The sequence below is a fragment of the Symphalangus syndactylus genome, chromosome 10 (genome assembly GCF_028878055.3).
Source record: "Symphalangus syndactylus isolate Jambi chromosome 10, NHGRI_mSymSyn1-v2.1_pri, whole genome shotgun sequence".
NCBI classification, from domain to species: domain Eukaryota; kingdom Metazoa; phylum Chordata; class Mammalia; order Primates; family Hylobatidae; genus Symphalangus; species Symphalangus syndactylus.
Genome location: NC_072432.2, coordinates 132,094,282 through 132,113,644, shown reverse-complemented (window position 1 = coordinate 132,113,644; position 19,363 = coordinate 132,094,282). Strand labels below are relative to the sequence as shown.

At 39.9% G+C, this 19,363-nt stretch overlaps 1 protein-coding gene across 1 annotated transcript in view; it reads right to left on the bottom strand.

The window, feature by feature from the left end:
• The window catches only part of ADAM9 (ADAM metallopeptidase domain 9), a 110,069-nt gene extending 90,718 nt beyond the window's left edge, over nt 1–19,351 (bottom strand). Inside the window, exons 1-4 of the mRNA XM_055296028.2 lie at nt 18,862–19,351; nt 7,728–7,825; nt 4,009–4,067; nt 1,675–1,753 (exon numbers count right to left, since the gene is read on the bottom strand). Of these exons, the coding sequence (XP_055152003.1) occupies nt 1,675–1,753; nt 4,009–4,067; nt 7,728–7,825; nt 18,862–18,958 (333 nt within the window). The 5' untranslated portion in view covers nt 18,959–19,351. The remainder of the gene's footprint in view (nt 1–1,674; nt 1,754–4,008; nt 4,068–7,727; nt 7,826–18,861) is intronic.
• Nucleotides 19,352–19,363: the final 12 nt, after the last annotated feature.

Genomic DNA, 19,363 nt, shown 5'->3' with positions numbered 1-19,363 from the left:
TTTAATCTTAAGCAATAGAATCCCCACGAGAAAGTATGTAAATTTTTTAGTGAAACTTAATTTCATTTTATGGACAAAAGTATATGTCATTATAATACATGACAGTCTGGCCGTGTTAAAAAAATCAGAGTATCAAAGTTTTAGTTTGTATTTCAAATCTACAGTCACACTTTCATCTACCTCAACAATATTAAATAACCAAGAAATAAGTGAGACTCCATCTGTCTTAGCTGACATTTTTCAAACACCCAGAAAAGCATAATGTTATCATACTTATGATACTTAAGTATTATATAAGATAATACTTACATAAGTTTCTATATAATTAAATCGATTTTTAGCAGTTTTAAGAACATACACTGTCAATAATAGCAACAAATAATAATAATATACGTTGAGTTAAAAATTGTCAGACTGTTCTAAGCATCTTGTAAGTATTAACTCAGTTAAGTTTCCCCATATATCCATAAAGTGGTAACTATTATTACATTTTAAAGCAAAGATACCAAGGCACAAACAGATTAAAGTAGCTTCATCAGCAAATAATGAGTCAAAACTCAAGCCCAAACAGTGTATGTCTGAAGAAAGTATGCCAAGAAACCTTTACAAGGAAAAAAATGCCTTTAACATTACTGCTTTTGTCAAGTGACACAAATTATGTGGTGTTTGGCCTTCTGCCTTGGTAATCATTGGATGCATGACTGGATGGATGGGTTATTTTCTATCTGGTTTATGCTGTAAGGTAAACTCAAACTCCTCTACTAATTTTCTATTAAACAATGGACCAACAACACACTAAAGAAATCAGATAGTGGACCAGAAGAGGATAGGCCTAAGACAGCATTTCCTTGGTTTTTGTAAGTACTAATAATCTAAAATAAAGATTTTTTTTGCCTCCTATTTATTTGAAGAATGCTGCAAAAGTGCACAACCAACAGAAACAATTCAACCTAGCAAAGTATTACAAAGTTCAGAAGAAAAAAAAAAACATACACATGTAATGGGAATAAAGATTTCTCATGAAAACCATTGCAAAAGAAAAAAATGTGTAATACCTAACTGCCAAAAAGGACTGTAAAACACTCAAACAAAACTAAAAATGTTTATGCTCTAGTAATAAACACAGAAAGCCAAATTTGACATCTGCCAATTATTTTGGGTATTCTGGCCAGCTCTGTCCCCAGGAGTACTCTGTTCTCTGATGCAGAGAGGACCACACCTCTTTTAGGAAAGAATTATTTTCAGAAAAAATTTAGAACATTAGAACACACAACATTAAATGAGTGGTTTTCTTTACTAAATATTACTGACAAATTAAATGTTTTAATAAGTGCACTTTTAGAGATATTAACTTTCAACAAAAAAATCAGAAACTCCTATTTTCAAAACATATCAAATTTTCTCCTTCATCAGTACGGATTACCATTAAATAGAAGATTTATTTTCCTAGTCTTTAAAAAAAAACCTTAACTACTGAGTACCTGGAGAGCTGTGAGGTATAGCTTAGTCTATAGAAATGCACCCACTTTTCCCAAGATAACCCATATGTTATAATGTTAAAGGTACCCTGTGGGGCTGTGCAATGTAACAGTCCTGAGTGCCTATATAGAACTCATTTTTAAATTATAAAATTGTTTTAAAATTTGCTATGGGATCAAGACGAAAATACATTACCTGTATATTGGGATGGTCAGTGATTAAAGTCCCTTCCTTGTTGTAAGTATAAACCACAAAATCTTCAGGCAAAAGGTCTCTGGAAGAGAAATAAAACACCATTTAAATATATGTTATCTATCTACAACTAAGGACACGATTCATAAGGCATTATTCCTAGAGGAGACAAGCAGGAGTAAATAAGAACTTTCACCAGATAAATTATTATTTTAAAATGTGCTACTGTAAAATTGAAAGCTCATAAACAGCTGGGTGCAGTGGCTCACACCTGTAACCCCAACATTTTGGAAGGCTGAGGTAGGAGGATCACTTGAGGCCAGGAGTCTGAGACCAGCCTAAGCAACATGGTGAGACCCTGTCACCACAAAAAATAAAAAATTAGCTGGGCATAATGGCACACACATATAATCCCAGCTACTCAGGAAGCTAAGGTGGGAGGATTGCTTAAGCCCAGGAGTTCAAGGCTGCAGTGAGCTATGATCATGCCTCTGCACTCCACCCTGGATAACAGAGTAAGACTTTGTCTCTTAAAAAAAAAAGGAAAAAAAAAAAAGCTCATAAACAGACAACTCTGAAATAATGTACATTACTTATTCATAAATAATATTTAATATTAAGCTATACATTTTTTAATGGTCTTAAAATGCTAGTTGCAAAAAATTTAAGACAACATAAATAATGTCCCTAAATTTTTCAGATATGACTCACAGGAAAAGTAAAAACTGGGTTATTGACAATACATTGTATTTACATTAGAAAAATAAATGGCTTTTTACACTCTTTTCTTAAAGTTCTATATAAATAAGAAGAATTAACCTCCTAAGTATGGAGGCAAATTTCTGTCTCACTTGGTGAAAGAAACAATTATTCCTGATTTCCAAAGCTTCACTCCATGTTAAGGAGGTTCAGTGGCAACAAGCATGTTTATGAGCATCAGGTTCTCTTGCAGCAGGACTGGAGCAGCTGTATGCTTATTTCCAGGCCTTATGGACAAGTCAGAGATGCAATGTGCTAACTAGTGATTCATAAATATGCCATTTCAAGTTCAAAACTCCCCTGGAGGCACCCAGGACCAGCCTGTCTATATATATATATTTTTTTATTATTATACTTTAAGTTCTAGGGTACATGTGCACAACGTGCAGGTTTGTTACATATGTATACATGTGCCATGTTGGTGTGCTGCACCCATTAACTCATCATTTACATTACGTATATCTCCTAATGCTATCCCTCCCCACTCCCCGCATCCCACGACAGGCCCTGGTGTGTGATGTTCCCCTTCCTGTGTCCAAGTGTTCTCATTGTTCAATTCCCCCCTATGAGGGAGAACATGCGGTGTTTGGTTTTCTATCCTTGCAATAGTTTGCTGAGAATGATGGTTTCCAGCTTCATCCATGTCCCTACAAAGGACATGAACTCATCCTTTTTGATGGCTGCATAGTGTTCCATGGTGTGTATGTGCCACATTTTCTTAATCCAGTCTATCATTGTTGGACATTTGGGTTCGTTCCAAGTCTTTGCTATTGTGAATAGTGCCACAATAAATATAACATGTGCATGTGTCTTTATAGCAGCATGATTTATAATCCTTTGGGTGTATACCTAGTAATGGGATGGCTGGGTCAAATGGTATTTCTAGTTCTAGATCCTTGAGGAATCGCCACACTGTCTTCCACAATGGTTGACAGCCTGTCTATATTGACTAGAGATGAATAAACGGAAGATTTTTATCCGATTTAGTTGGGTACACAGCCTGACTTTAGCTACATGATCAGCGAGGTAGAAAAGATACCTTCAGTAAACTTGTGCCTGGGTTCCCCAGAAAATATGATGCCTCACACATATCTCAGTGGTTCATAATCTGGAGGCAAAACACATCTGTGCAACTGAGAAAGGACTCTGGGGGTCGTGCCTTGATGACTGCCTGCACTTTCTTTGTCCTGATGCATTATATCCTTTACCTTTATTAAAGTCTATGTGAGTAGGCATGGAAGTAGCTTGTGGAACCTTAGTCTTTCCAGTAATTGGACCCTATTCAGTCACTGCAGGCTCCCCTTCTCCCCATCTCCCCCACATATGTGTAGCCTTTGCTCCCTTAGTGATGCATTTGAAAAGAATAAACTGGAGCTACTTGGCTCCGGTCTCTGCCTTCTTTCCTGTTTAGAAGTCACTGCCTGCCCAGCCAGCTGCCACTGTGCAGCACCAATATGAAGAGCTAAATCTGCTTAATCCCAGGGTTCAGGATCCACTAAACCATATCAAACTAGAAAGAAAACCAATATACTATTGGAAAAACATTACTGAAAAGCCAAAATAAATTAAATGTCTTACTTGTTCCTTTCCAAGTGAATAATATGTTCTTTTCCTTCAGCCTGAATAACATAAGATACCTAAACGCACAGAAGGAGAAAAGAAGAATAAAACATCATCTTAAAAATTACTTTTCAACAATATCTCATTTATAAGATGCAGGAAATTCCATCCTGAATTAAAATAATTTGGTACTGGCTGAACTGTTTAATAGAAGAACTTTGTGTCTATTCTTAAATAATAAAAAATATACTCTGATCATCCCTTCCTTCCTTTCATAACTGATCGTGGAAAATAACCTCATGTCTATCTAACTCTTCCTAAATTCATTTCTAATTCAGCTATAATTGCAGGGATTATCTTCTCAAGTCCATCGATGTATTACCTACAGTACAAGACAGTTCCTGCTTTTGTCTAAATGAAATGAAACTCTTGGTTTCAAGAAATTATCCCTAGTTCTAGTTATATAAAGTTAAAAATAAATTCAACTCCTTTTATGATACGAATTACAGGGCTTACCTCATTTCATCAATTCTAAAACATGCTTTTTTCCCTCACGTTAACGTCCCTGAAACGAGGATGCATCATACAAAGGCAAAGCAGTCTAGTCTAACTAGCAGCACCTCCTTTTTTGTTGTTTTTTTTGTTTTTTTGAGATGGAGTCTCACTCTGTCACCCAGTCTGGAGTGCAGTGGCACAATCTCGGCTCACTGCAACCTCTGCCTCCTGGGTTCAGGCAATTCTCCTGTCTCAGCCTCCCGAGTAACTGGGATTACAGGCGTCCACCACCACACTCGGCTAATTTTTGCATTTTTAGTAGAGACAGGGTTTCACCACATTGGTAAGGCTGGTCTTGAACTCCTGACCTGAGGTGATACACCCAGCCTCCCAAAATGTTGGGATTACAGGCATAAGCCACCCTGCTGGGCCACTTCTGTGTCTTTATTAGTAGTACATAAAACAATATGGTGTGTCTCACAATTGATGGCATCTTAGAGTCAAGGAATTAAAGTAACTTATATATACACGTCTTCTAATTCATGGGATCATCTTCTCTACCTCAGACAACTCTGAAACAACTTCCCCAGCAATTCACCATGTCATTAGCCACAAGCGCTTAACGTGATCTCTGGAACTAAGAGATGTGACTTTGTCTTAACTCTTTAATAAAAAAGAAAGTCATGGAGGGACTCGACAACTAACATTATCAGAAGTGTCTACTTAATATTCCCTTCCGTTTCCAGACTCAGTTAACCTTCTGTCAAGAAACAGCATCATCCCCTTCACTACGGCACATCTGCCTCTGACTTCTAAGCACTAGACCAACCTATGGATGATCCTGTCATCTACCTCCACATCCTGCATGGGAATCCAAGAACCCTTCATCATCTACCCCAATCTCCAGTGGGCCATCAAAACCACCAAGCTCTTTCTATTGCCACAGCTTTGTCATGTGCCCTTCTACTCATTCTGCTCTTAGACAATCACATGATGTAAAAACATCACTGCTATTTCTACTAAAAAGAAATCTGAGAGACTGAAGATTGTTTTGTGATAGTTTACGCCTCCCCCAAGTATCTGCCTGGATTGTTCACTCCACTCCTTCTAGTCTTTACTAAAGGGCTACCTTCTCGTAAGGCTTTCCCTGGCCATCCTACTGAAAAATGCAATCCTCTCCCCAGCAACCCACCATTTCCAGCCTCCCTATCCCCCTTCTTGCTTTAATTTTCTCCATAGCACTTATCACCATCTGAAGTAATATACATTTTTGGTTTGGGGGGTTTTTTTGTTTTTGTTGTTGTTGGTTTTTTTTTTTCTCTCTCTCTCTCCCCCCTCACTAGAATGCAAGCTCCATAGAATACAAGATTGCATTCATGCAAGAGCATAAATTTTTGTCTGTTTTGTTCACTGCCACATCCCCAATACCTAAATGGTGCCTAGCATATAATAGTAACTCAATAAATACTTTTGAACGAGTTAATTACATTCACTGTTGAATGAGCAAAATCCAGTTCAATATGCACTGACCATATCACTTCTCCAAATATTAACCAAAGCATAAAAATGACAGTTATCTATGACGATCTCAAGTATTAATGAGGGAAGTACTAAATGAAGATACTATCAGAGACACAAAAAAGTAGAAAACACAGTCCCTAGGCTGAAAGTCTACCACTGACTGAAGAAAAGGAGGAAAACAGGTGGCTCATGCCTGTAATCCCAGCACTCTAGGAGGCTGAAGCAGGTGGATCACTTGAAGCCAAGAGTTCGAGACCAGCCTGGCCAACATGGCAAAACCCCATCTCTACTAAAGATACAAAATTAGCTGGGCATGGTGGCACATGCCTGTAGTCCCAGCTACTCAGGAGGCAAAGGCACGAGAATCACCTGAACCCAGGAGGCAGAGGCTGCAGTGAGCGAAGATCGCACCCAAACAGGGATTAACTGATTAACTCTATCCTAAGACAAAACATAATCAAATGGTAGGCTGTCCAGTTCAAACCAAAAACAAGTAAAATGTATAAATTCATCTACAGAGGAGATCTTAGAGTCATTTACTCCTCAGTTGGAGAGATGTAAATGGAGTTGAGTGACCAACCCAACTAGTACGTGGTGGTACTCACAGGGAGGACCAAAACTAAAAGTTCCTGATCCTCAACTCCACTGTTCTTTTTACAATGCCCACTCCCTAAAAAACAGGCAAGCTGCCTTACATTTCTGGGTGTAACAGCAATTCAGATATTAATTCATAATAAGCTAAATTCTATGCGTTATTACCTGCCATTGTTAAATTATAATAAAATTTAATTATACTTCTATAAAGTTGAAGGACTTATAAAATTAAAGTCCAAATAGATTATTTCTGAACAAACTTTACAAAAGAATAGTAGAAAAAATAATTTCTGTGCACTGGTTACCCCATTTACAGCACAGTAGGTTTCTTCCAATATGAAAATAAAACTTGTATTTTAGTAAATATTCTCTAACATAAAATATATGCATTTAACACATTATCACTCTCCACCATCAGTGAAGATATAGTATAAAGTGTTCTAGCTATCACAAACTGAGTGAGGTTATATGATTATAATAAGAATTATAATTCTTATTATAATAAAATCACTGTGACCATTGCCTGTCAGTTAAAATGTATATAATCAGCAGCCTACCCTAGTGATAGAATTCTGTTTATTCTATTCTGTTATGTTTCTAGTTGATCATATTGTCTTTAAAAAAAAAAAAAAAAAGATACTGGCTGGGCTTGGTGGCTCACACCTGTAATCCCAGCACTTTGCAAGGCCGAGGCAGGCGAATGACCTGAGGTCAGGACTTTGAGATCAGCCTGGCCAACATGGTGAAACCCTGTCTCTACTAAAAAATACCAAAAAATTAGCCAGACATGGTGGCACACGCCTGTAGTCCCAGCTACTCGGAAGGCTGAGGCAGGAGAATCACTTGAACCTAGAAGGTGGAGGTTGCAGTGAGCCGAGATCGCACCAATGCACACTCCAGCCTGGGTGACAGAGCAAGACTCCATCTCGAAAAAAAAAAGGATATTAAGGCTCAATATGTTGCTTTTACTAGCATAACATCCAGTGGACATCAGTACCATATGGTGCTATGCTAAGTAACAGCCAAGTAATAACTCACTGAACTGATCACTGCTACAAATAACACCTTTGTGCTAAAACAGAAAAGAAAAAAATTAACCACATATTATTTCTCAAGATATAACTTACTTGTTTTGAATTGGGCCTAGGGGCTTCTCTTCGTTCTCTAGTTAATCTCCAAGGAGTTATAATCTCATAAGAAGAAAGATGTGAGGTCTGTTGAAAGCCTACAGAAAAGGCAAAAACAAATATAATAAGTGAAACTGAAAAACTACGTGGGAACACAATATAACGAAAAATCAAAACGTTCAAATCACAGAAAAATCACCTGACATCCCCATATTACATTTCCATATTACAATATGCATATAATAAAAGTACTTTTATATAAAGTTGTATTAATACATGAAAATAGCAATGCATTAGGTAAGTATGAGGGAGGAAAATGTATTTTCTTAAAAAAGAATATCAGTCTTTATCCAAACATTATAAATATACATAGCAATCATTTCAAACATTTTTAGCTATAAACCCTAACCCTTTTTTCTCAAAAGAAATCTTAAGGTATAAACACAAGAAGAAAGAAAAGAACTGGCTTGGTGGGGAAATGGGGGAAAGGTATCCTAGAGTCTAGCACCCTTCACTCATCTCCCATTCCTCCCCCTCACCCAGCATGAATAACATCTCCTCAGATGATACTACTACACTGCTATAGTTTGTATGTCTGACTTCTCCAAATCTCACGCTGAAATTTAACCCCCAGTGTGCTAGTGTTGGGAGGTGGGGTGTAGTAACAGGTGTTGGGGTCATGGAAGCGGATCCCTCATCAACAGAGTAATGCCATCCCTGAAGGGCCAGGGTAGGAGAAAGAGTTCTTGTTCTACCAGCTCCCTCAAGAGCTGGTTGTTAAAAAGAGCCTCTCTCCTCCATCTCTCTTGCTTCCTCTCTCGCCTTGTGACCTCGGTACCAGCCAGCTCCCCTTCCCCTTCTGCCATGAATGGAAGCAGCCTAAAGCCCTCACCAGAAGCAGATGCCTGTGCCATGCTTCCTGTACAGCCTGCAGTGAATCAAATAAATCTCTTTTCTTTATAAATTACCCAGTCTCAGGTACTCCTTTATAGCAACACGGACTAAGACACTTATTAAATGGACAAGGACTCTAAGGGGGAAAAGGTACTTTTAATATCTGATGGGTTAACTCTAACAAATACATACTCAACAATGTAGCTACGCTCTCAAATTATAGCCATTAATCCATCACAAAAACACAAACTTTATGCAAAATTTCTTAACAGTTAAGAACTCCGAAAGTCATGCAGACTTACTCCCATTTCCAATTCTGTTCAGTCTATCAGCATGGAATCATGATGTCTTAAGCAGGGCTTGGGTTCTAAAGTCATCACTTGAATCGAAATTGAGTATAACCAAAATTGCCAGTACAAATCTCTTAGGAAGACACACCATGTGGGAGTCCAATACATAGTCTCTCGATAAGTCCAACACAACCTCTTTTTCCTCCAGCATTATTACCAATGGCTTAGCCCTTACTAACCTCACCTCTAGATGACTATGACATCTTTTTACCTGGTCTCCCTACTCTCATACTCACCTCCTTTGATCCAATCTATATGTTCATTCACTCATGAGTTTCCTAATACCCCTCAGATTTCTCAAATATAGATTAAGATGAATTATTTACATCTAACTTTTTCCAAGATAAGTTGTATATAAAATATTTATAAATTTGTCTGGTTTGGGATTAAAAAGATACAAACAGCTGCAAACAAGAAACCATAAATTATATCATACCCAATATAATGCATGTATAAACAGCTTTTAAACTCTTTACTCATCATTCTCAGTAAACTATCGCAAGGACAAAAAACCAAACAGCGCATGTTCTCACTCATAGGTGGGAATTGAACAATGAGAACTCATGGACACAGGAAGGGGAACATCACACTCCGGGGACTGTTGTGGGGTGGGGGGAGGGGGGAGGGACAGCATTAGGAGATATACCTAATGCTAAATGACGAGTTAATGGTGCAGCAAACCAACATGGCACATGGATACATATGTAACAAACCTGCACATTGTGCACATGTACCCTAAAACCTAAAGTATAATAATCAAAAAAAACACTCTTTACCCATCAATCCCTTACATTTCTGTAAGAATCTGTTTTCTTTTGCACAGGACACAACTGGAGAAACTGGTTATTTTACCAAGTTTTGACTGGAATGCTGTGCTTTCCTTTAAGGAATCAAATTTGATTTACAGAACTGATAAAAGCCCCTTGAGAAAACTGGTCATGTACCTTGTCTACACAGTCCCTGTACGAGGTTCCTGATCTGTTGTAAATAAAGAATGTCACTATCTACAGTCCCAGGCGTGTCAAGTTATCTTGGGACCTCAAAAGGAGAGGAATTTACCCAACTCATACCTGTATTTAACTGTGCAAACCCATGGCTGAGCTCTGCTTTAAAAAACACCTCAGCTGAGATTCCTTATGGAACAAAGTTCCATCAAAGCCAATTAAAAAGTGCCTATGTGGCAAATCATTATTCTTACTGCACTTATTTCAAACAATCAGGCCAAGTATAATAAGACTAAAGCTTATTGTGCTAACCATCATATCCTATCAGTCCTATCACGATTTGTTTTTAATGAAAATGGGGGACAGGAAAGAGAAAAATTATGTTTCAAGAACTATGGTACACCTTAGTCTCATCAGTTGTTTTTGAGTTTTTCCCTGCAATTTGGACTGACTCTGCTTATTTCAGTGAACCAATCAGTGATCTCTAACTGCAGCTCAGAAGAAACAAGAGGGATGGCTAATGTTAACATCTGGATCAGTATTCTAATTCTGGGCATATATTGGAATCAGTTAATAACCCTATATCAGCTTGGTTCCAACAATTGCCCAGTTCATGGAACACCTTTCTATTCAGTTTACTTGGAATAATTTTACTTATTTTGCTTTACTGTCGTGAAATATATCGCTATTGTAATCTTTGTGTAGGAATGCAGGATAAGCTTACTGAATGTTTTCTTAAATTGAACTTATTAATTATTAATCTTATTAATCTTCTAGATATCACCTTTTGTGTTGTGAACTCAACAGAACTCAGAGTTGTGAACAGCCCTCAGCAAACTGACGTCGTGTGACTGAGCTCCTCTCTACCCTGGGTACAAGATACCCTATAGTTAGGCAGGAATATGATTGCCCCTATTCAGCCTGAAGAAGTCACAGAAGATAGATCTTTGTCCCTCTGCAATCCTTAGGATTAAGGTTCCCATGTAAAAGGATGAGGGAAAATATGTCAGCGGCACTCAAACCAGGCTGACTCCAACTTGAATGGAGGCTGGGTAAAATAAGGCTGAGACCTACTGGGCTGCATTCCCAGAAGGTTAGGCATTCTTAGTCACAAAATGAGATAGGAGGTGAGTACAAGATACAAGTCACAGAGACTTTGCTGATAAAACAGTTTGCGGTAAAGAAGCCAGCTAAAACCCACCAAAACTAAGACTGCGAGGAAAGTGACCTCTGGTCGTCCTCACTGCTCATTATATGCTAATTATAATACATTGGCATGCTAAGAGACACTCCCACCAGCACCATGACGGTTTGCAAATGCCATGGCAATGCCCAGAAGTTACCTTATATGTTCTAAAAATCCTTGCCCCTTTCCCGGAAAACTCATGAATAATCCACCCCTTGTTTGGCATATAATCAAGAAGTAACTATCGGTATACTCAGCTGAGCAGCCCATGCCACTGTTCTGCTTGTGGAGTAGCCATTCTTTTATTCCTTTACTTTCTTAATAAACATGCTTTCACTTTTAAAAAAAAATTCTCTTTAAGTAAATCATTACAGACAAGATTATATATGCTTGCCAGGCATGGTGGCTCAACCCTGTAATCCCAGCACTTTGAGAGGCCAAGGCACGATGATCACTTGGCCCAGGAGCTCGAGACCAGCCTGAGCAACAGAGCAAGACCCTGTCTCTTCAAAAAAATTTAAAATTTAGTGGGGTATGGTGGCACATGCCTGTGGTCCCAGCTACTCAGGAGGCTAAAGTGGAAGGATCACCTGAGCCTGGGAGATCAAGGCTGCAGTGAGCCATGATTATGCAACTGCACTCCGGCCTGAGCAACAGAGGGAGACACTGCCAAAAAAAAAAAAAAAAAAAGAAAGAAAAAAAGAATACATATGCTGATAGACACAGACAACTGTTACACTGGAAACTAAACAATATAGAACCAAACTGAAGTTTTTTCATTACAACTCAGAAGCAAACATAACAGAGAAAAAGAAATGCCTCCAAAAATAAAGCATCTGTAATTCTTATGGGCAGGCAGGCATTTAAGGAGCTTTCATTTTGAAACAGGTTCAGTTACTTTACAGGCAAAGTTAGTTTACTTTACTTATAGTTTCAGGCCAAGACTAGAAACCAAGTCTTCTGTCTTCTATGAATCTTTTACCGAGACTGCCAATGAAGTAAAATAAAAGCTAAATATAGGAAGATTATACGTAACTTTCTTTCCTTCTTTTCCATTTTAAACACAATTCTCATTTGAAAAGCAAAATGCCGTAACTAATCATTTATATTTAAAAGGCTTTCAAAATTATAGCACCCTGAAATAATTTCTGTATGTAAGAGCTGTTACTCTGATATTGACATCTTGCTTCTAAAATCCAAGCAACCACTTTCTGAATTAAAGCCATGCCATAAAAAGTTCCAAAACATCATAACAAATGCACATACTGGGGGAATGCCATCAAAAAAAATATATACTAATTGTATGAAAATCCTCCTTCCTATGTTTTTTTCCCAAAATTCCTTTCTTATCTCTAGGTCAGGTTTTTTTCTTTTTTCCTGTTCATATCCTGCATAGATTTTCCCCAAGTTCCCTTTAGTTGTTTTTTTTTTTTTTTTAATTTCAAATAGTAGCAGTTTCTCATGGGAACCAAAATAACATTTTTCCACGTTAACATAAAAAAAGAGATTTAACATTATTTGTATAAACCTTCAACCTGTAAGGGGGCTGTCCTGTGTACTGTGGAATGTTTCGCAGCATCCCTGGCCTCCACCCACTAGATGCCAATAGCATCCCCCAGTTGTGACAGCTAAAAGTTTCAGGCCAAGACTAGAAACCAAGTCTTCTGTCTTCTATGAATTCTTTACCCAGACTGCCAATGAAGTAAAATAAAAACTAAATATAGGAAAATTACATATAACTTTCTTTCCTCCTTTTGCATTTTAAACACAATTCTCATTTTGAAAACCAAAATGCTACAATTAATCATTTATTTTATCAAGAGTTTGAGACCAGCCTGACCAACACGGTAAAACCCTGTCTCTACAAAATATGCAAAATTAGCCAGGCCTGGTGGTGCTTGCCTGTTGTCCCAGCTACTCGGGAGGCTGAGGCACGAGACCACTTGAGCCCAGGACAGGGAGGTTGCAGTGAGCTGAGAACCACTTTAGCCCAGGATGGGGAGATTGCAGTGAGCTGAGATTGCACCACTGCACTCCAGCCTGGGCGACGGAGGGAGACTACGTCAAAAAAAAAGAAAAAAAGAAAACAGCCTGAAGAGAAAACGTGAACCAATGAAACATGAAACTTAACATGTCTAATCTTAAAGAAAGGAAAAGGTGTTAGTTGCACTTCTTTCTTTCTCTAACTCCGTAGATCTTTCTATACACTGTAGTGTGTTTTAGAGGAAGTCTGAGCACGCTTTTCATAACAGTAATCGTAGTACAGGGAAGTGAGTTAAAAGAATTCTACCTAATTGTGGCTGGACACGGTGGCTCAAGCCTGTAATCCCAGCAATTTGGGAGGCCGAGGCGGGCAGATCACAAGGTCAGGAGTTCCAGACCAGCCTGGCCAATATGGTGAAACCCCGTCTTTACTAAAAAAAAATACAAAAATTAGCCAGGCATGGTGGTGCGTGCCTGTAGTCCCAGCTACTCGGGAGGCTGAGGCAGAAGAATTGCTCGAAACTGGGAGGTGGAGGTTGCAGTGACCCCAGATTGTGCCACTGCACTCTAGTCTGGGCAACAGAGTGAGATTCTGTCTCAAAAAAAAAAAGGATTCTACCTAATTGCAAAGCAAACAAATGTGAACTCCAAACCATGGGCTTCTCTCATTTTTTTCCTGCCTACTACATAAACAAACAGCCACTTTTAAGTACTTCCACTGTAGAAAATAAAAATAAACCTGGCCTCCACATTCAGGATAAATAAGATAATTCTGTTTCCAAAGTATTTCTTGTAGAGAAATTGTTTCAATTAGATCTACAAAGCACTGTTATTTCGAGCCATATAATAGGTTGGTGCAAAAGTAATTGCAGTTTTTGCCTTTTTATCATTCTAGTATTCACCAGGTCAATTCCAGATAAATACATACCATACATTAATAACTACCTTTGGGCTGGGCGTGGTGGCTCACGCCTGTAATCCCAGCACTTTGGGAGGCCAAGGCGGGTGGATCACGAGATCAGGAGTTCAAGACCAGCCTTGACAACATGGTGAAACCCTGTCTTTACTAAAAATACAAAAATTAGCCAGGTGTGGTGGCGCACGCACCTGTAATCCCAGCTACTCAGGAGGCTGAGGCAGAAGGATCGCTTGAACCCGGGAGGCAGAGGTTGCAGTGAGCCGAGATCGAGCCATTGCACTCCAGTCTGGGCGACAGAGCGAGACTCCATCTCAAAAAAAAAAAAAAACTACCTTCAAACATACTTAATTATAATTTCTACTGCTATGTCTACACTCTTACTTTTTGTAGTGTTACACTTTTCTTAAATATTTACCCATCTTTACATTTAAAAAGAAATGGCTTCTGTTGTTTGTTTAAGTGTCCCTTTGGGAAAAACATCACCCATTTCTAAGATTTAATACCCTAGACAATTTAAGTTCCTCCAGCAAAGAATTTAAGTTCTTTGAGATCAAGGACGGTATCTTATTCATCATGTATTTCCTGCACTGGTACGGTACGTATTCAATAAAATATGTGTTGAATAAATAACCTCTTCTGATTGTTATAGCTAAACAAACATAGTTCTGATAGTTGTAATTATCACGTATGACTTAAAGTGAACCTTACTTTTTATGATTAACATCTTTTGTATCAACTTTTCTACAAATCTACATAGCCTACACATTTGTCATTTTGATAGCAAAATCATATTTCATTGTACTGCTATCCACAGACTGCTTAATCATTTCTCTTAAGCGGCTGGGATGGGAGGTTAGGCCCAAGATATCTTCACAACAGGATTCTAAGCCTTTCAATAAGACTGATCAGAATCAGGCTCTCCTGGGGTCTACTCATATAAAGATTCTACACTACTAGAGGGAAGAGGTTAAAATCATCCTAAAATGAATTAAATCATGAAAAATCTCATTAAAAGAACAATTCATCAAAGGGAATGTCCCATTTGTGTGGGAATGAGTTCTGCCCTACAATATAACACGTCTAGGGGTGATATCATTTTCTTTTCTTCCAATAAATAAGGTTTAGTAACCCAATACTTACATTACCATAAACATAAATAAATACAAACAGTAATGCATATTTTAAAACGGACCAAGTTAATTTCTAAGGTTCCCTAGCTCACTCTTAAAAGATGAGATTTAAGGCCAGACATGGTGGTTCACGCCTGTAATCCCAGCACTTTGGGAGGCTGATGCAGGAGGAACGCTTGAGCCCAGGAGTTCGAGACCAGCCTGGGCAACAGAGCAAGACTTCCTCTCCACACACACAAAAAATTTTTAATTAGCCAAGCATGGTGACGCACCCCTGCAGTCCCAGCTACTCAGGAGGCTTAGGCAGGAGGATTGCTTCAGCCCAGGAATTCGAGGTTACAGTGATCTATGACTGTTCCACTGCACTCCAGCCTGGGCAACAGAGCAAGACCCTATCTCTCAGAAAGAAAAAAAAAAAGATGTGACTCAAGCAGTGTCCCACATATGATCACATAGGGAAAATAATCTGATTAAAATAACAACATGAAATGGAAAATAAACTACAATAATCTCTCAATATACACACAACATTGTGCTATCCAACTTTAGTTGGGTCCACATTAGACCCATTCAAAGACTGTGAGAGAGGCCGGGCACTGTGGCTCATGCCTGTAGTCCCAGCACTTTGGGAGGCTGAGGTGGGCGGATCACGAGGTCAGGAAGTCGAGACCATCCTGGCTAACACCGTGAAACTCTATCTCTACTAAAAATACAAAAAATTAGCCAGGCATAAGGCTGAGGCAGGAGAATTGCTTGAACTCGGGAGGTGAAGGTTGCAGTGGGCCGAGATCGTGCCACTGCACTCCAGCCTGGGCGACAGAGCGAGACTCCGTCTCAAAAAAAAAAAAAAAAGACTGTGAGGGATTAGCTACTGAGATACCAAAAGGACTACATTCATTTATGAGCCAGTTCCATAGCGCTGACTCAAAAGGATGGCATGACTCCAAGCCTCCAGTATATGTTACGTATCAAAGAGGAAAAAGAAATATGAGGCTATGTCATATGTTTGAGCTTGTGGATATTCCCAAGAAAAAGCTTCCAGTTACTTAGAGCTTGCATCTTTTGGGGGATTCCACAATAAATTCTATTATAAACCAGGATTTTTTACAAAGAGCAAATATAAATTTGGTAAGTTAAAGCTTCAAGTGCTTTTTGAAAACTGTCTTGGAAACTGGGAACTAGGTTTGTACATATTTTAATTATATATGCTTTCTTTTTTACTTAAAAGGTTGAAAACCACCAAATCATCCTTAAATGTAAAAGGCTACATTCTCCTATCAGCACAAACACAAATATATCAAATTCAAATATTTTGCTGGCATCTGAAAACGAGATTAGTATGGACCTAAGTTCTTACTACACAAATCATTTTACAGTGACTCACCATGAGTAAGCTTTCAAAGTCATTTTCTTTAGAATGCCAGTCTTTGTTTAAAGAAAAAATTCTAAATCTGTTCATCATAATTACTACCTTAGAAAATCAAAGAGGTTTCATACCTGATTCCCCTTGTTATTTTTTACAATGACACAGTTACCTTTGTCAGTTTAAAAACAAACAAAAGAAAAGTTTACTGAAAGTCAGCTGTTTGGAAATTATACTGCATTTCCTCATTGAGACAATGTTATAAATGGTAGTAAAAATCCTATAAAACCTACTTAACTCCTAATGTAACTGAGGTGTGCCTGGTACCTCAAATTCCTCTTTCAATCCTGGAAAATGTTTCAGTGCACCTTTTAAACATCTTATACTGCAAAAATGTGGTCAGCTGATTTTGTATGAACGTTCCCCGAGAGAAACAAGAGTTGACTCACTGCACACTATTACAAAAGCCTCTTAACCAGTGTCCCAGCCTCTAGTCTCTCCCTCCTAGATTCTATCCTCCACCGTGTTGCCCGTTTTCTTAACAGAAAATGAGATTAGGTCGCACCCCTACTTAAAACCTCCACTGCCCAAAGAACTTCCTACGGGGTGAAGTCCAAACCCCTTAGTTCAGCACAGAAGACTCTTCCCAACTGGTAACAACCTACCTTAGTTTGAGCTTCCATCCCTCCCTTTTATAGTCTGCATGAAGACATATTGACATTTTTATCATTTCCTAAAAAGTCATGTTCTTTCATACGCCCCCCGCCCCACCATACTCCTGCAAAAACTTTCCTCTGCTTAGAATGTATTCCTACTATTCTACTCGAAAAATCACCGATGTAGCCCAGTTCAAACATTATTTTCTCTAAAAATCCTTCCCCAACATCTCTCAGATGCGCTTAGCATATTTGGTCACCTTCTGCCCCTCTACAAGCAACTGTGTGGTGTTTATAGGAGTTCCATAAACGGTGGCTAAACTTTGAAGAGGCATACACATGCCGAAGTGAGGAGCTGGCCAAAACCAGTTAAAGACCATCAGGATATTCCATTCATCTAATGCAGGTCGGTAATGACTGACATTTATATTAACATTTAAAAATACAGTCTTATTTACACTTACAAACACAAAAAAAATCACAGATTAATAGAACTCCGAATGTATAATCGTCTTCACCTTAAACATCGGTGAATGTTAACCATCTAGAATACCACCGGAAAAGTAGTTTTAACCAGAAGAAATCTGGCAACTTCCCATTCCAAACATTTTCAGAGTTTCAACATTTCCACACCAGGGCAAATTTACTTAATTTCAAATGAAGCAGCCAAAGATAAGAAAAACAAGTAATTAGTTTCCTGAAGGTCAACAGTCCTGCGTTGAAATCTTCTATCATCATCTTTGAATAACTTTCAATCAATGATTTAGTAAAAACTCCCATTCCCCATCATCCTCTTGATAGAGAAAATACAGCCATGCAAATAATTATCTCATATAAAATCCAAAATAAACAACTTGTTTCCAGAAAGACGCCAGTGTGCTGACAATTTGCTTCCACTATGTTTGGGCATCTCCAATACAAGTATCTTACACAGCCAAGGGCAGTTTCACAATTCAAAAACGATTTCACACAAATGATTTAATTCCTACAATAATCCTGTGAGTTCAAAAGAGCAGGGATTATCTGTCCGGATTTAACACAGTACGAACCCAATAGAAACACAGATTTTTTAAAAATGGTTTGGCTATAGAAAGGTAGCACATCGTTTACAAAATATTCTTACTACAAAAATGACCTAAGAGAAATGAGCGTCCTCCCACCCACCTTTATTCCACCACTAAACTTAGCTGTGTTGACCCAAGGATACCATGAACGTCAAAATTTCAAATTATAACCTGCAGCAAAAGTTTCATCTCTCAGTCTCTTTCGAAGCGACATTAACTCCACGAGCGAAAGCCAGCTCCCTCCCTGCAGGCGTTTGGAGGACTGAACGCCCGCGGGCGCGCCCAGCCTGCAGGGCTCCGGCCCGCCGAGGTCAGCGCCCGCCCCAGCGCGGGTTTCGGGGCGTCTGGGGGACCCGGCTTCGCGCGAGGCGGCGGGGGATGGGGGGACGCTGGGAACGGCTCCACCGAACAGGACACGGAGGAAGCGGTGCCGGGCAGAGGACCCGGGCCAAGAAGGGCTTGGGGCGCCAAACCCCGTGCCTCGGGTGAGACCCCGGTCCGCACACACCTGGAGCGGCCGCGCCCCCCGACCCCGGGTCCGATCCCCAGGCCGGGCCCCTCCACTCCCAGGCACCACAGGTTCACTCCGAGCGCCCCGTCCCTAGGAAGCAGCCGTCCCAACGGACCCGGGGGGCGGACACACACCTGGCCGCGCCGCACCGAGGACTGGGCCCACCAGGCCAAGCAACAGCAACCACCGGACGCGAAGGGTCCCCGAGGGCAAGCCCGCGCCAGACCCCATCTCGGCCGATTCCGCAGGTTCCTCTCAGCACTCGGTCGCCTCCACCTCCGCCTCTTCCATCATTTTCCAACCCTGCCGGGGCCCCAAGGCTGGCCGGGAAGCGCACGCGCCCGGGGACGAGCACGCGCGCGGCACTGACGCAACTGAGCCCTTGGTCCGAGCTCGCTCCCGACATCGCCTAGCTGCGCTGACGTAGGGAAAAATCCAGTCCCCGGCGCGAGAATAGGATTTCTAAACCAGCGGTGGCAAACGGCACTAGTCGGCCCACCAGTCATATCCGCCCCGCCCCGTCGGCTGCCGGGCACGCCCACCTAGGGGTCGACGGATCCGATTGGAGGACGCATTCGGCACAAAAGAAGGAGGAGCATGAGACCAGAAGAGGAATCGAGAAGCAGAAGCGGAGGG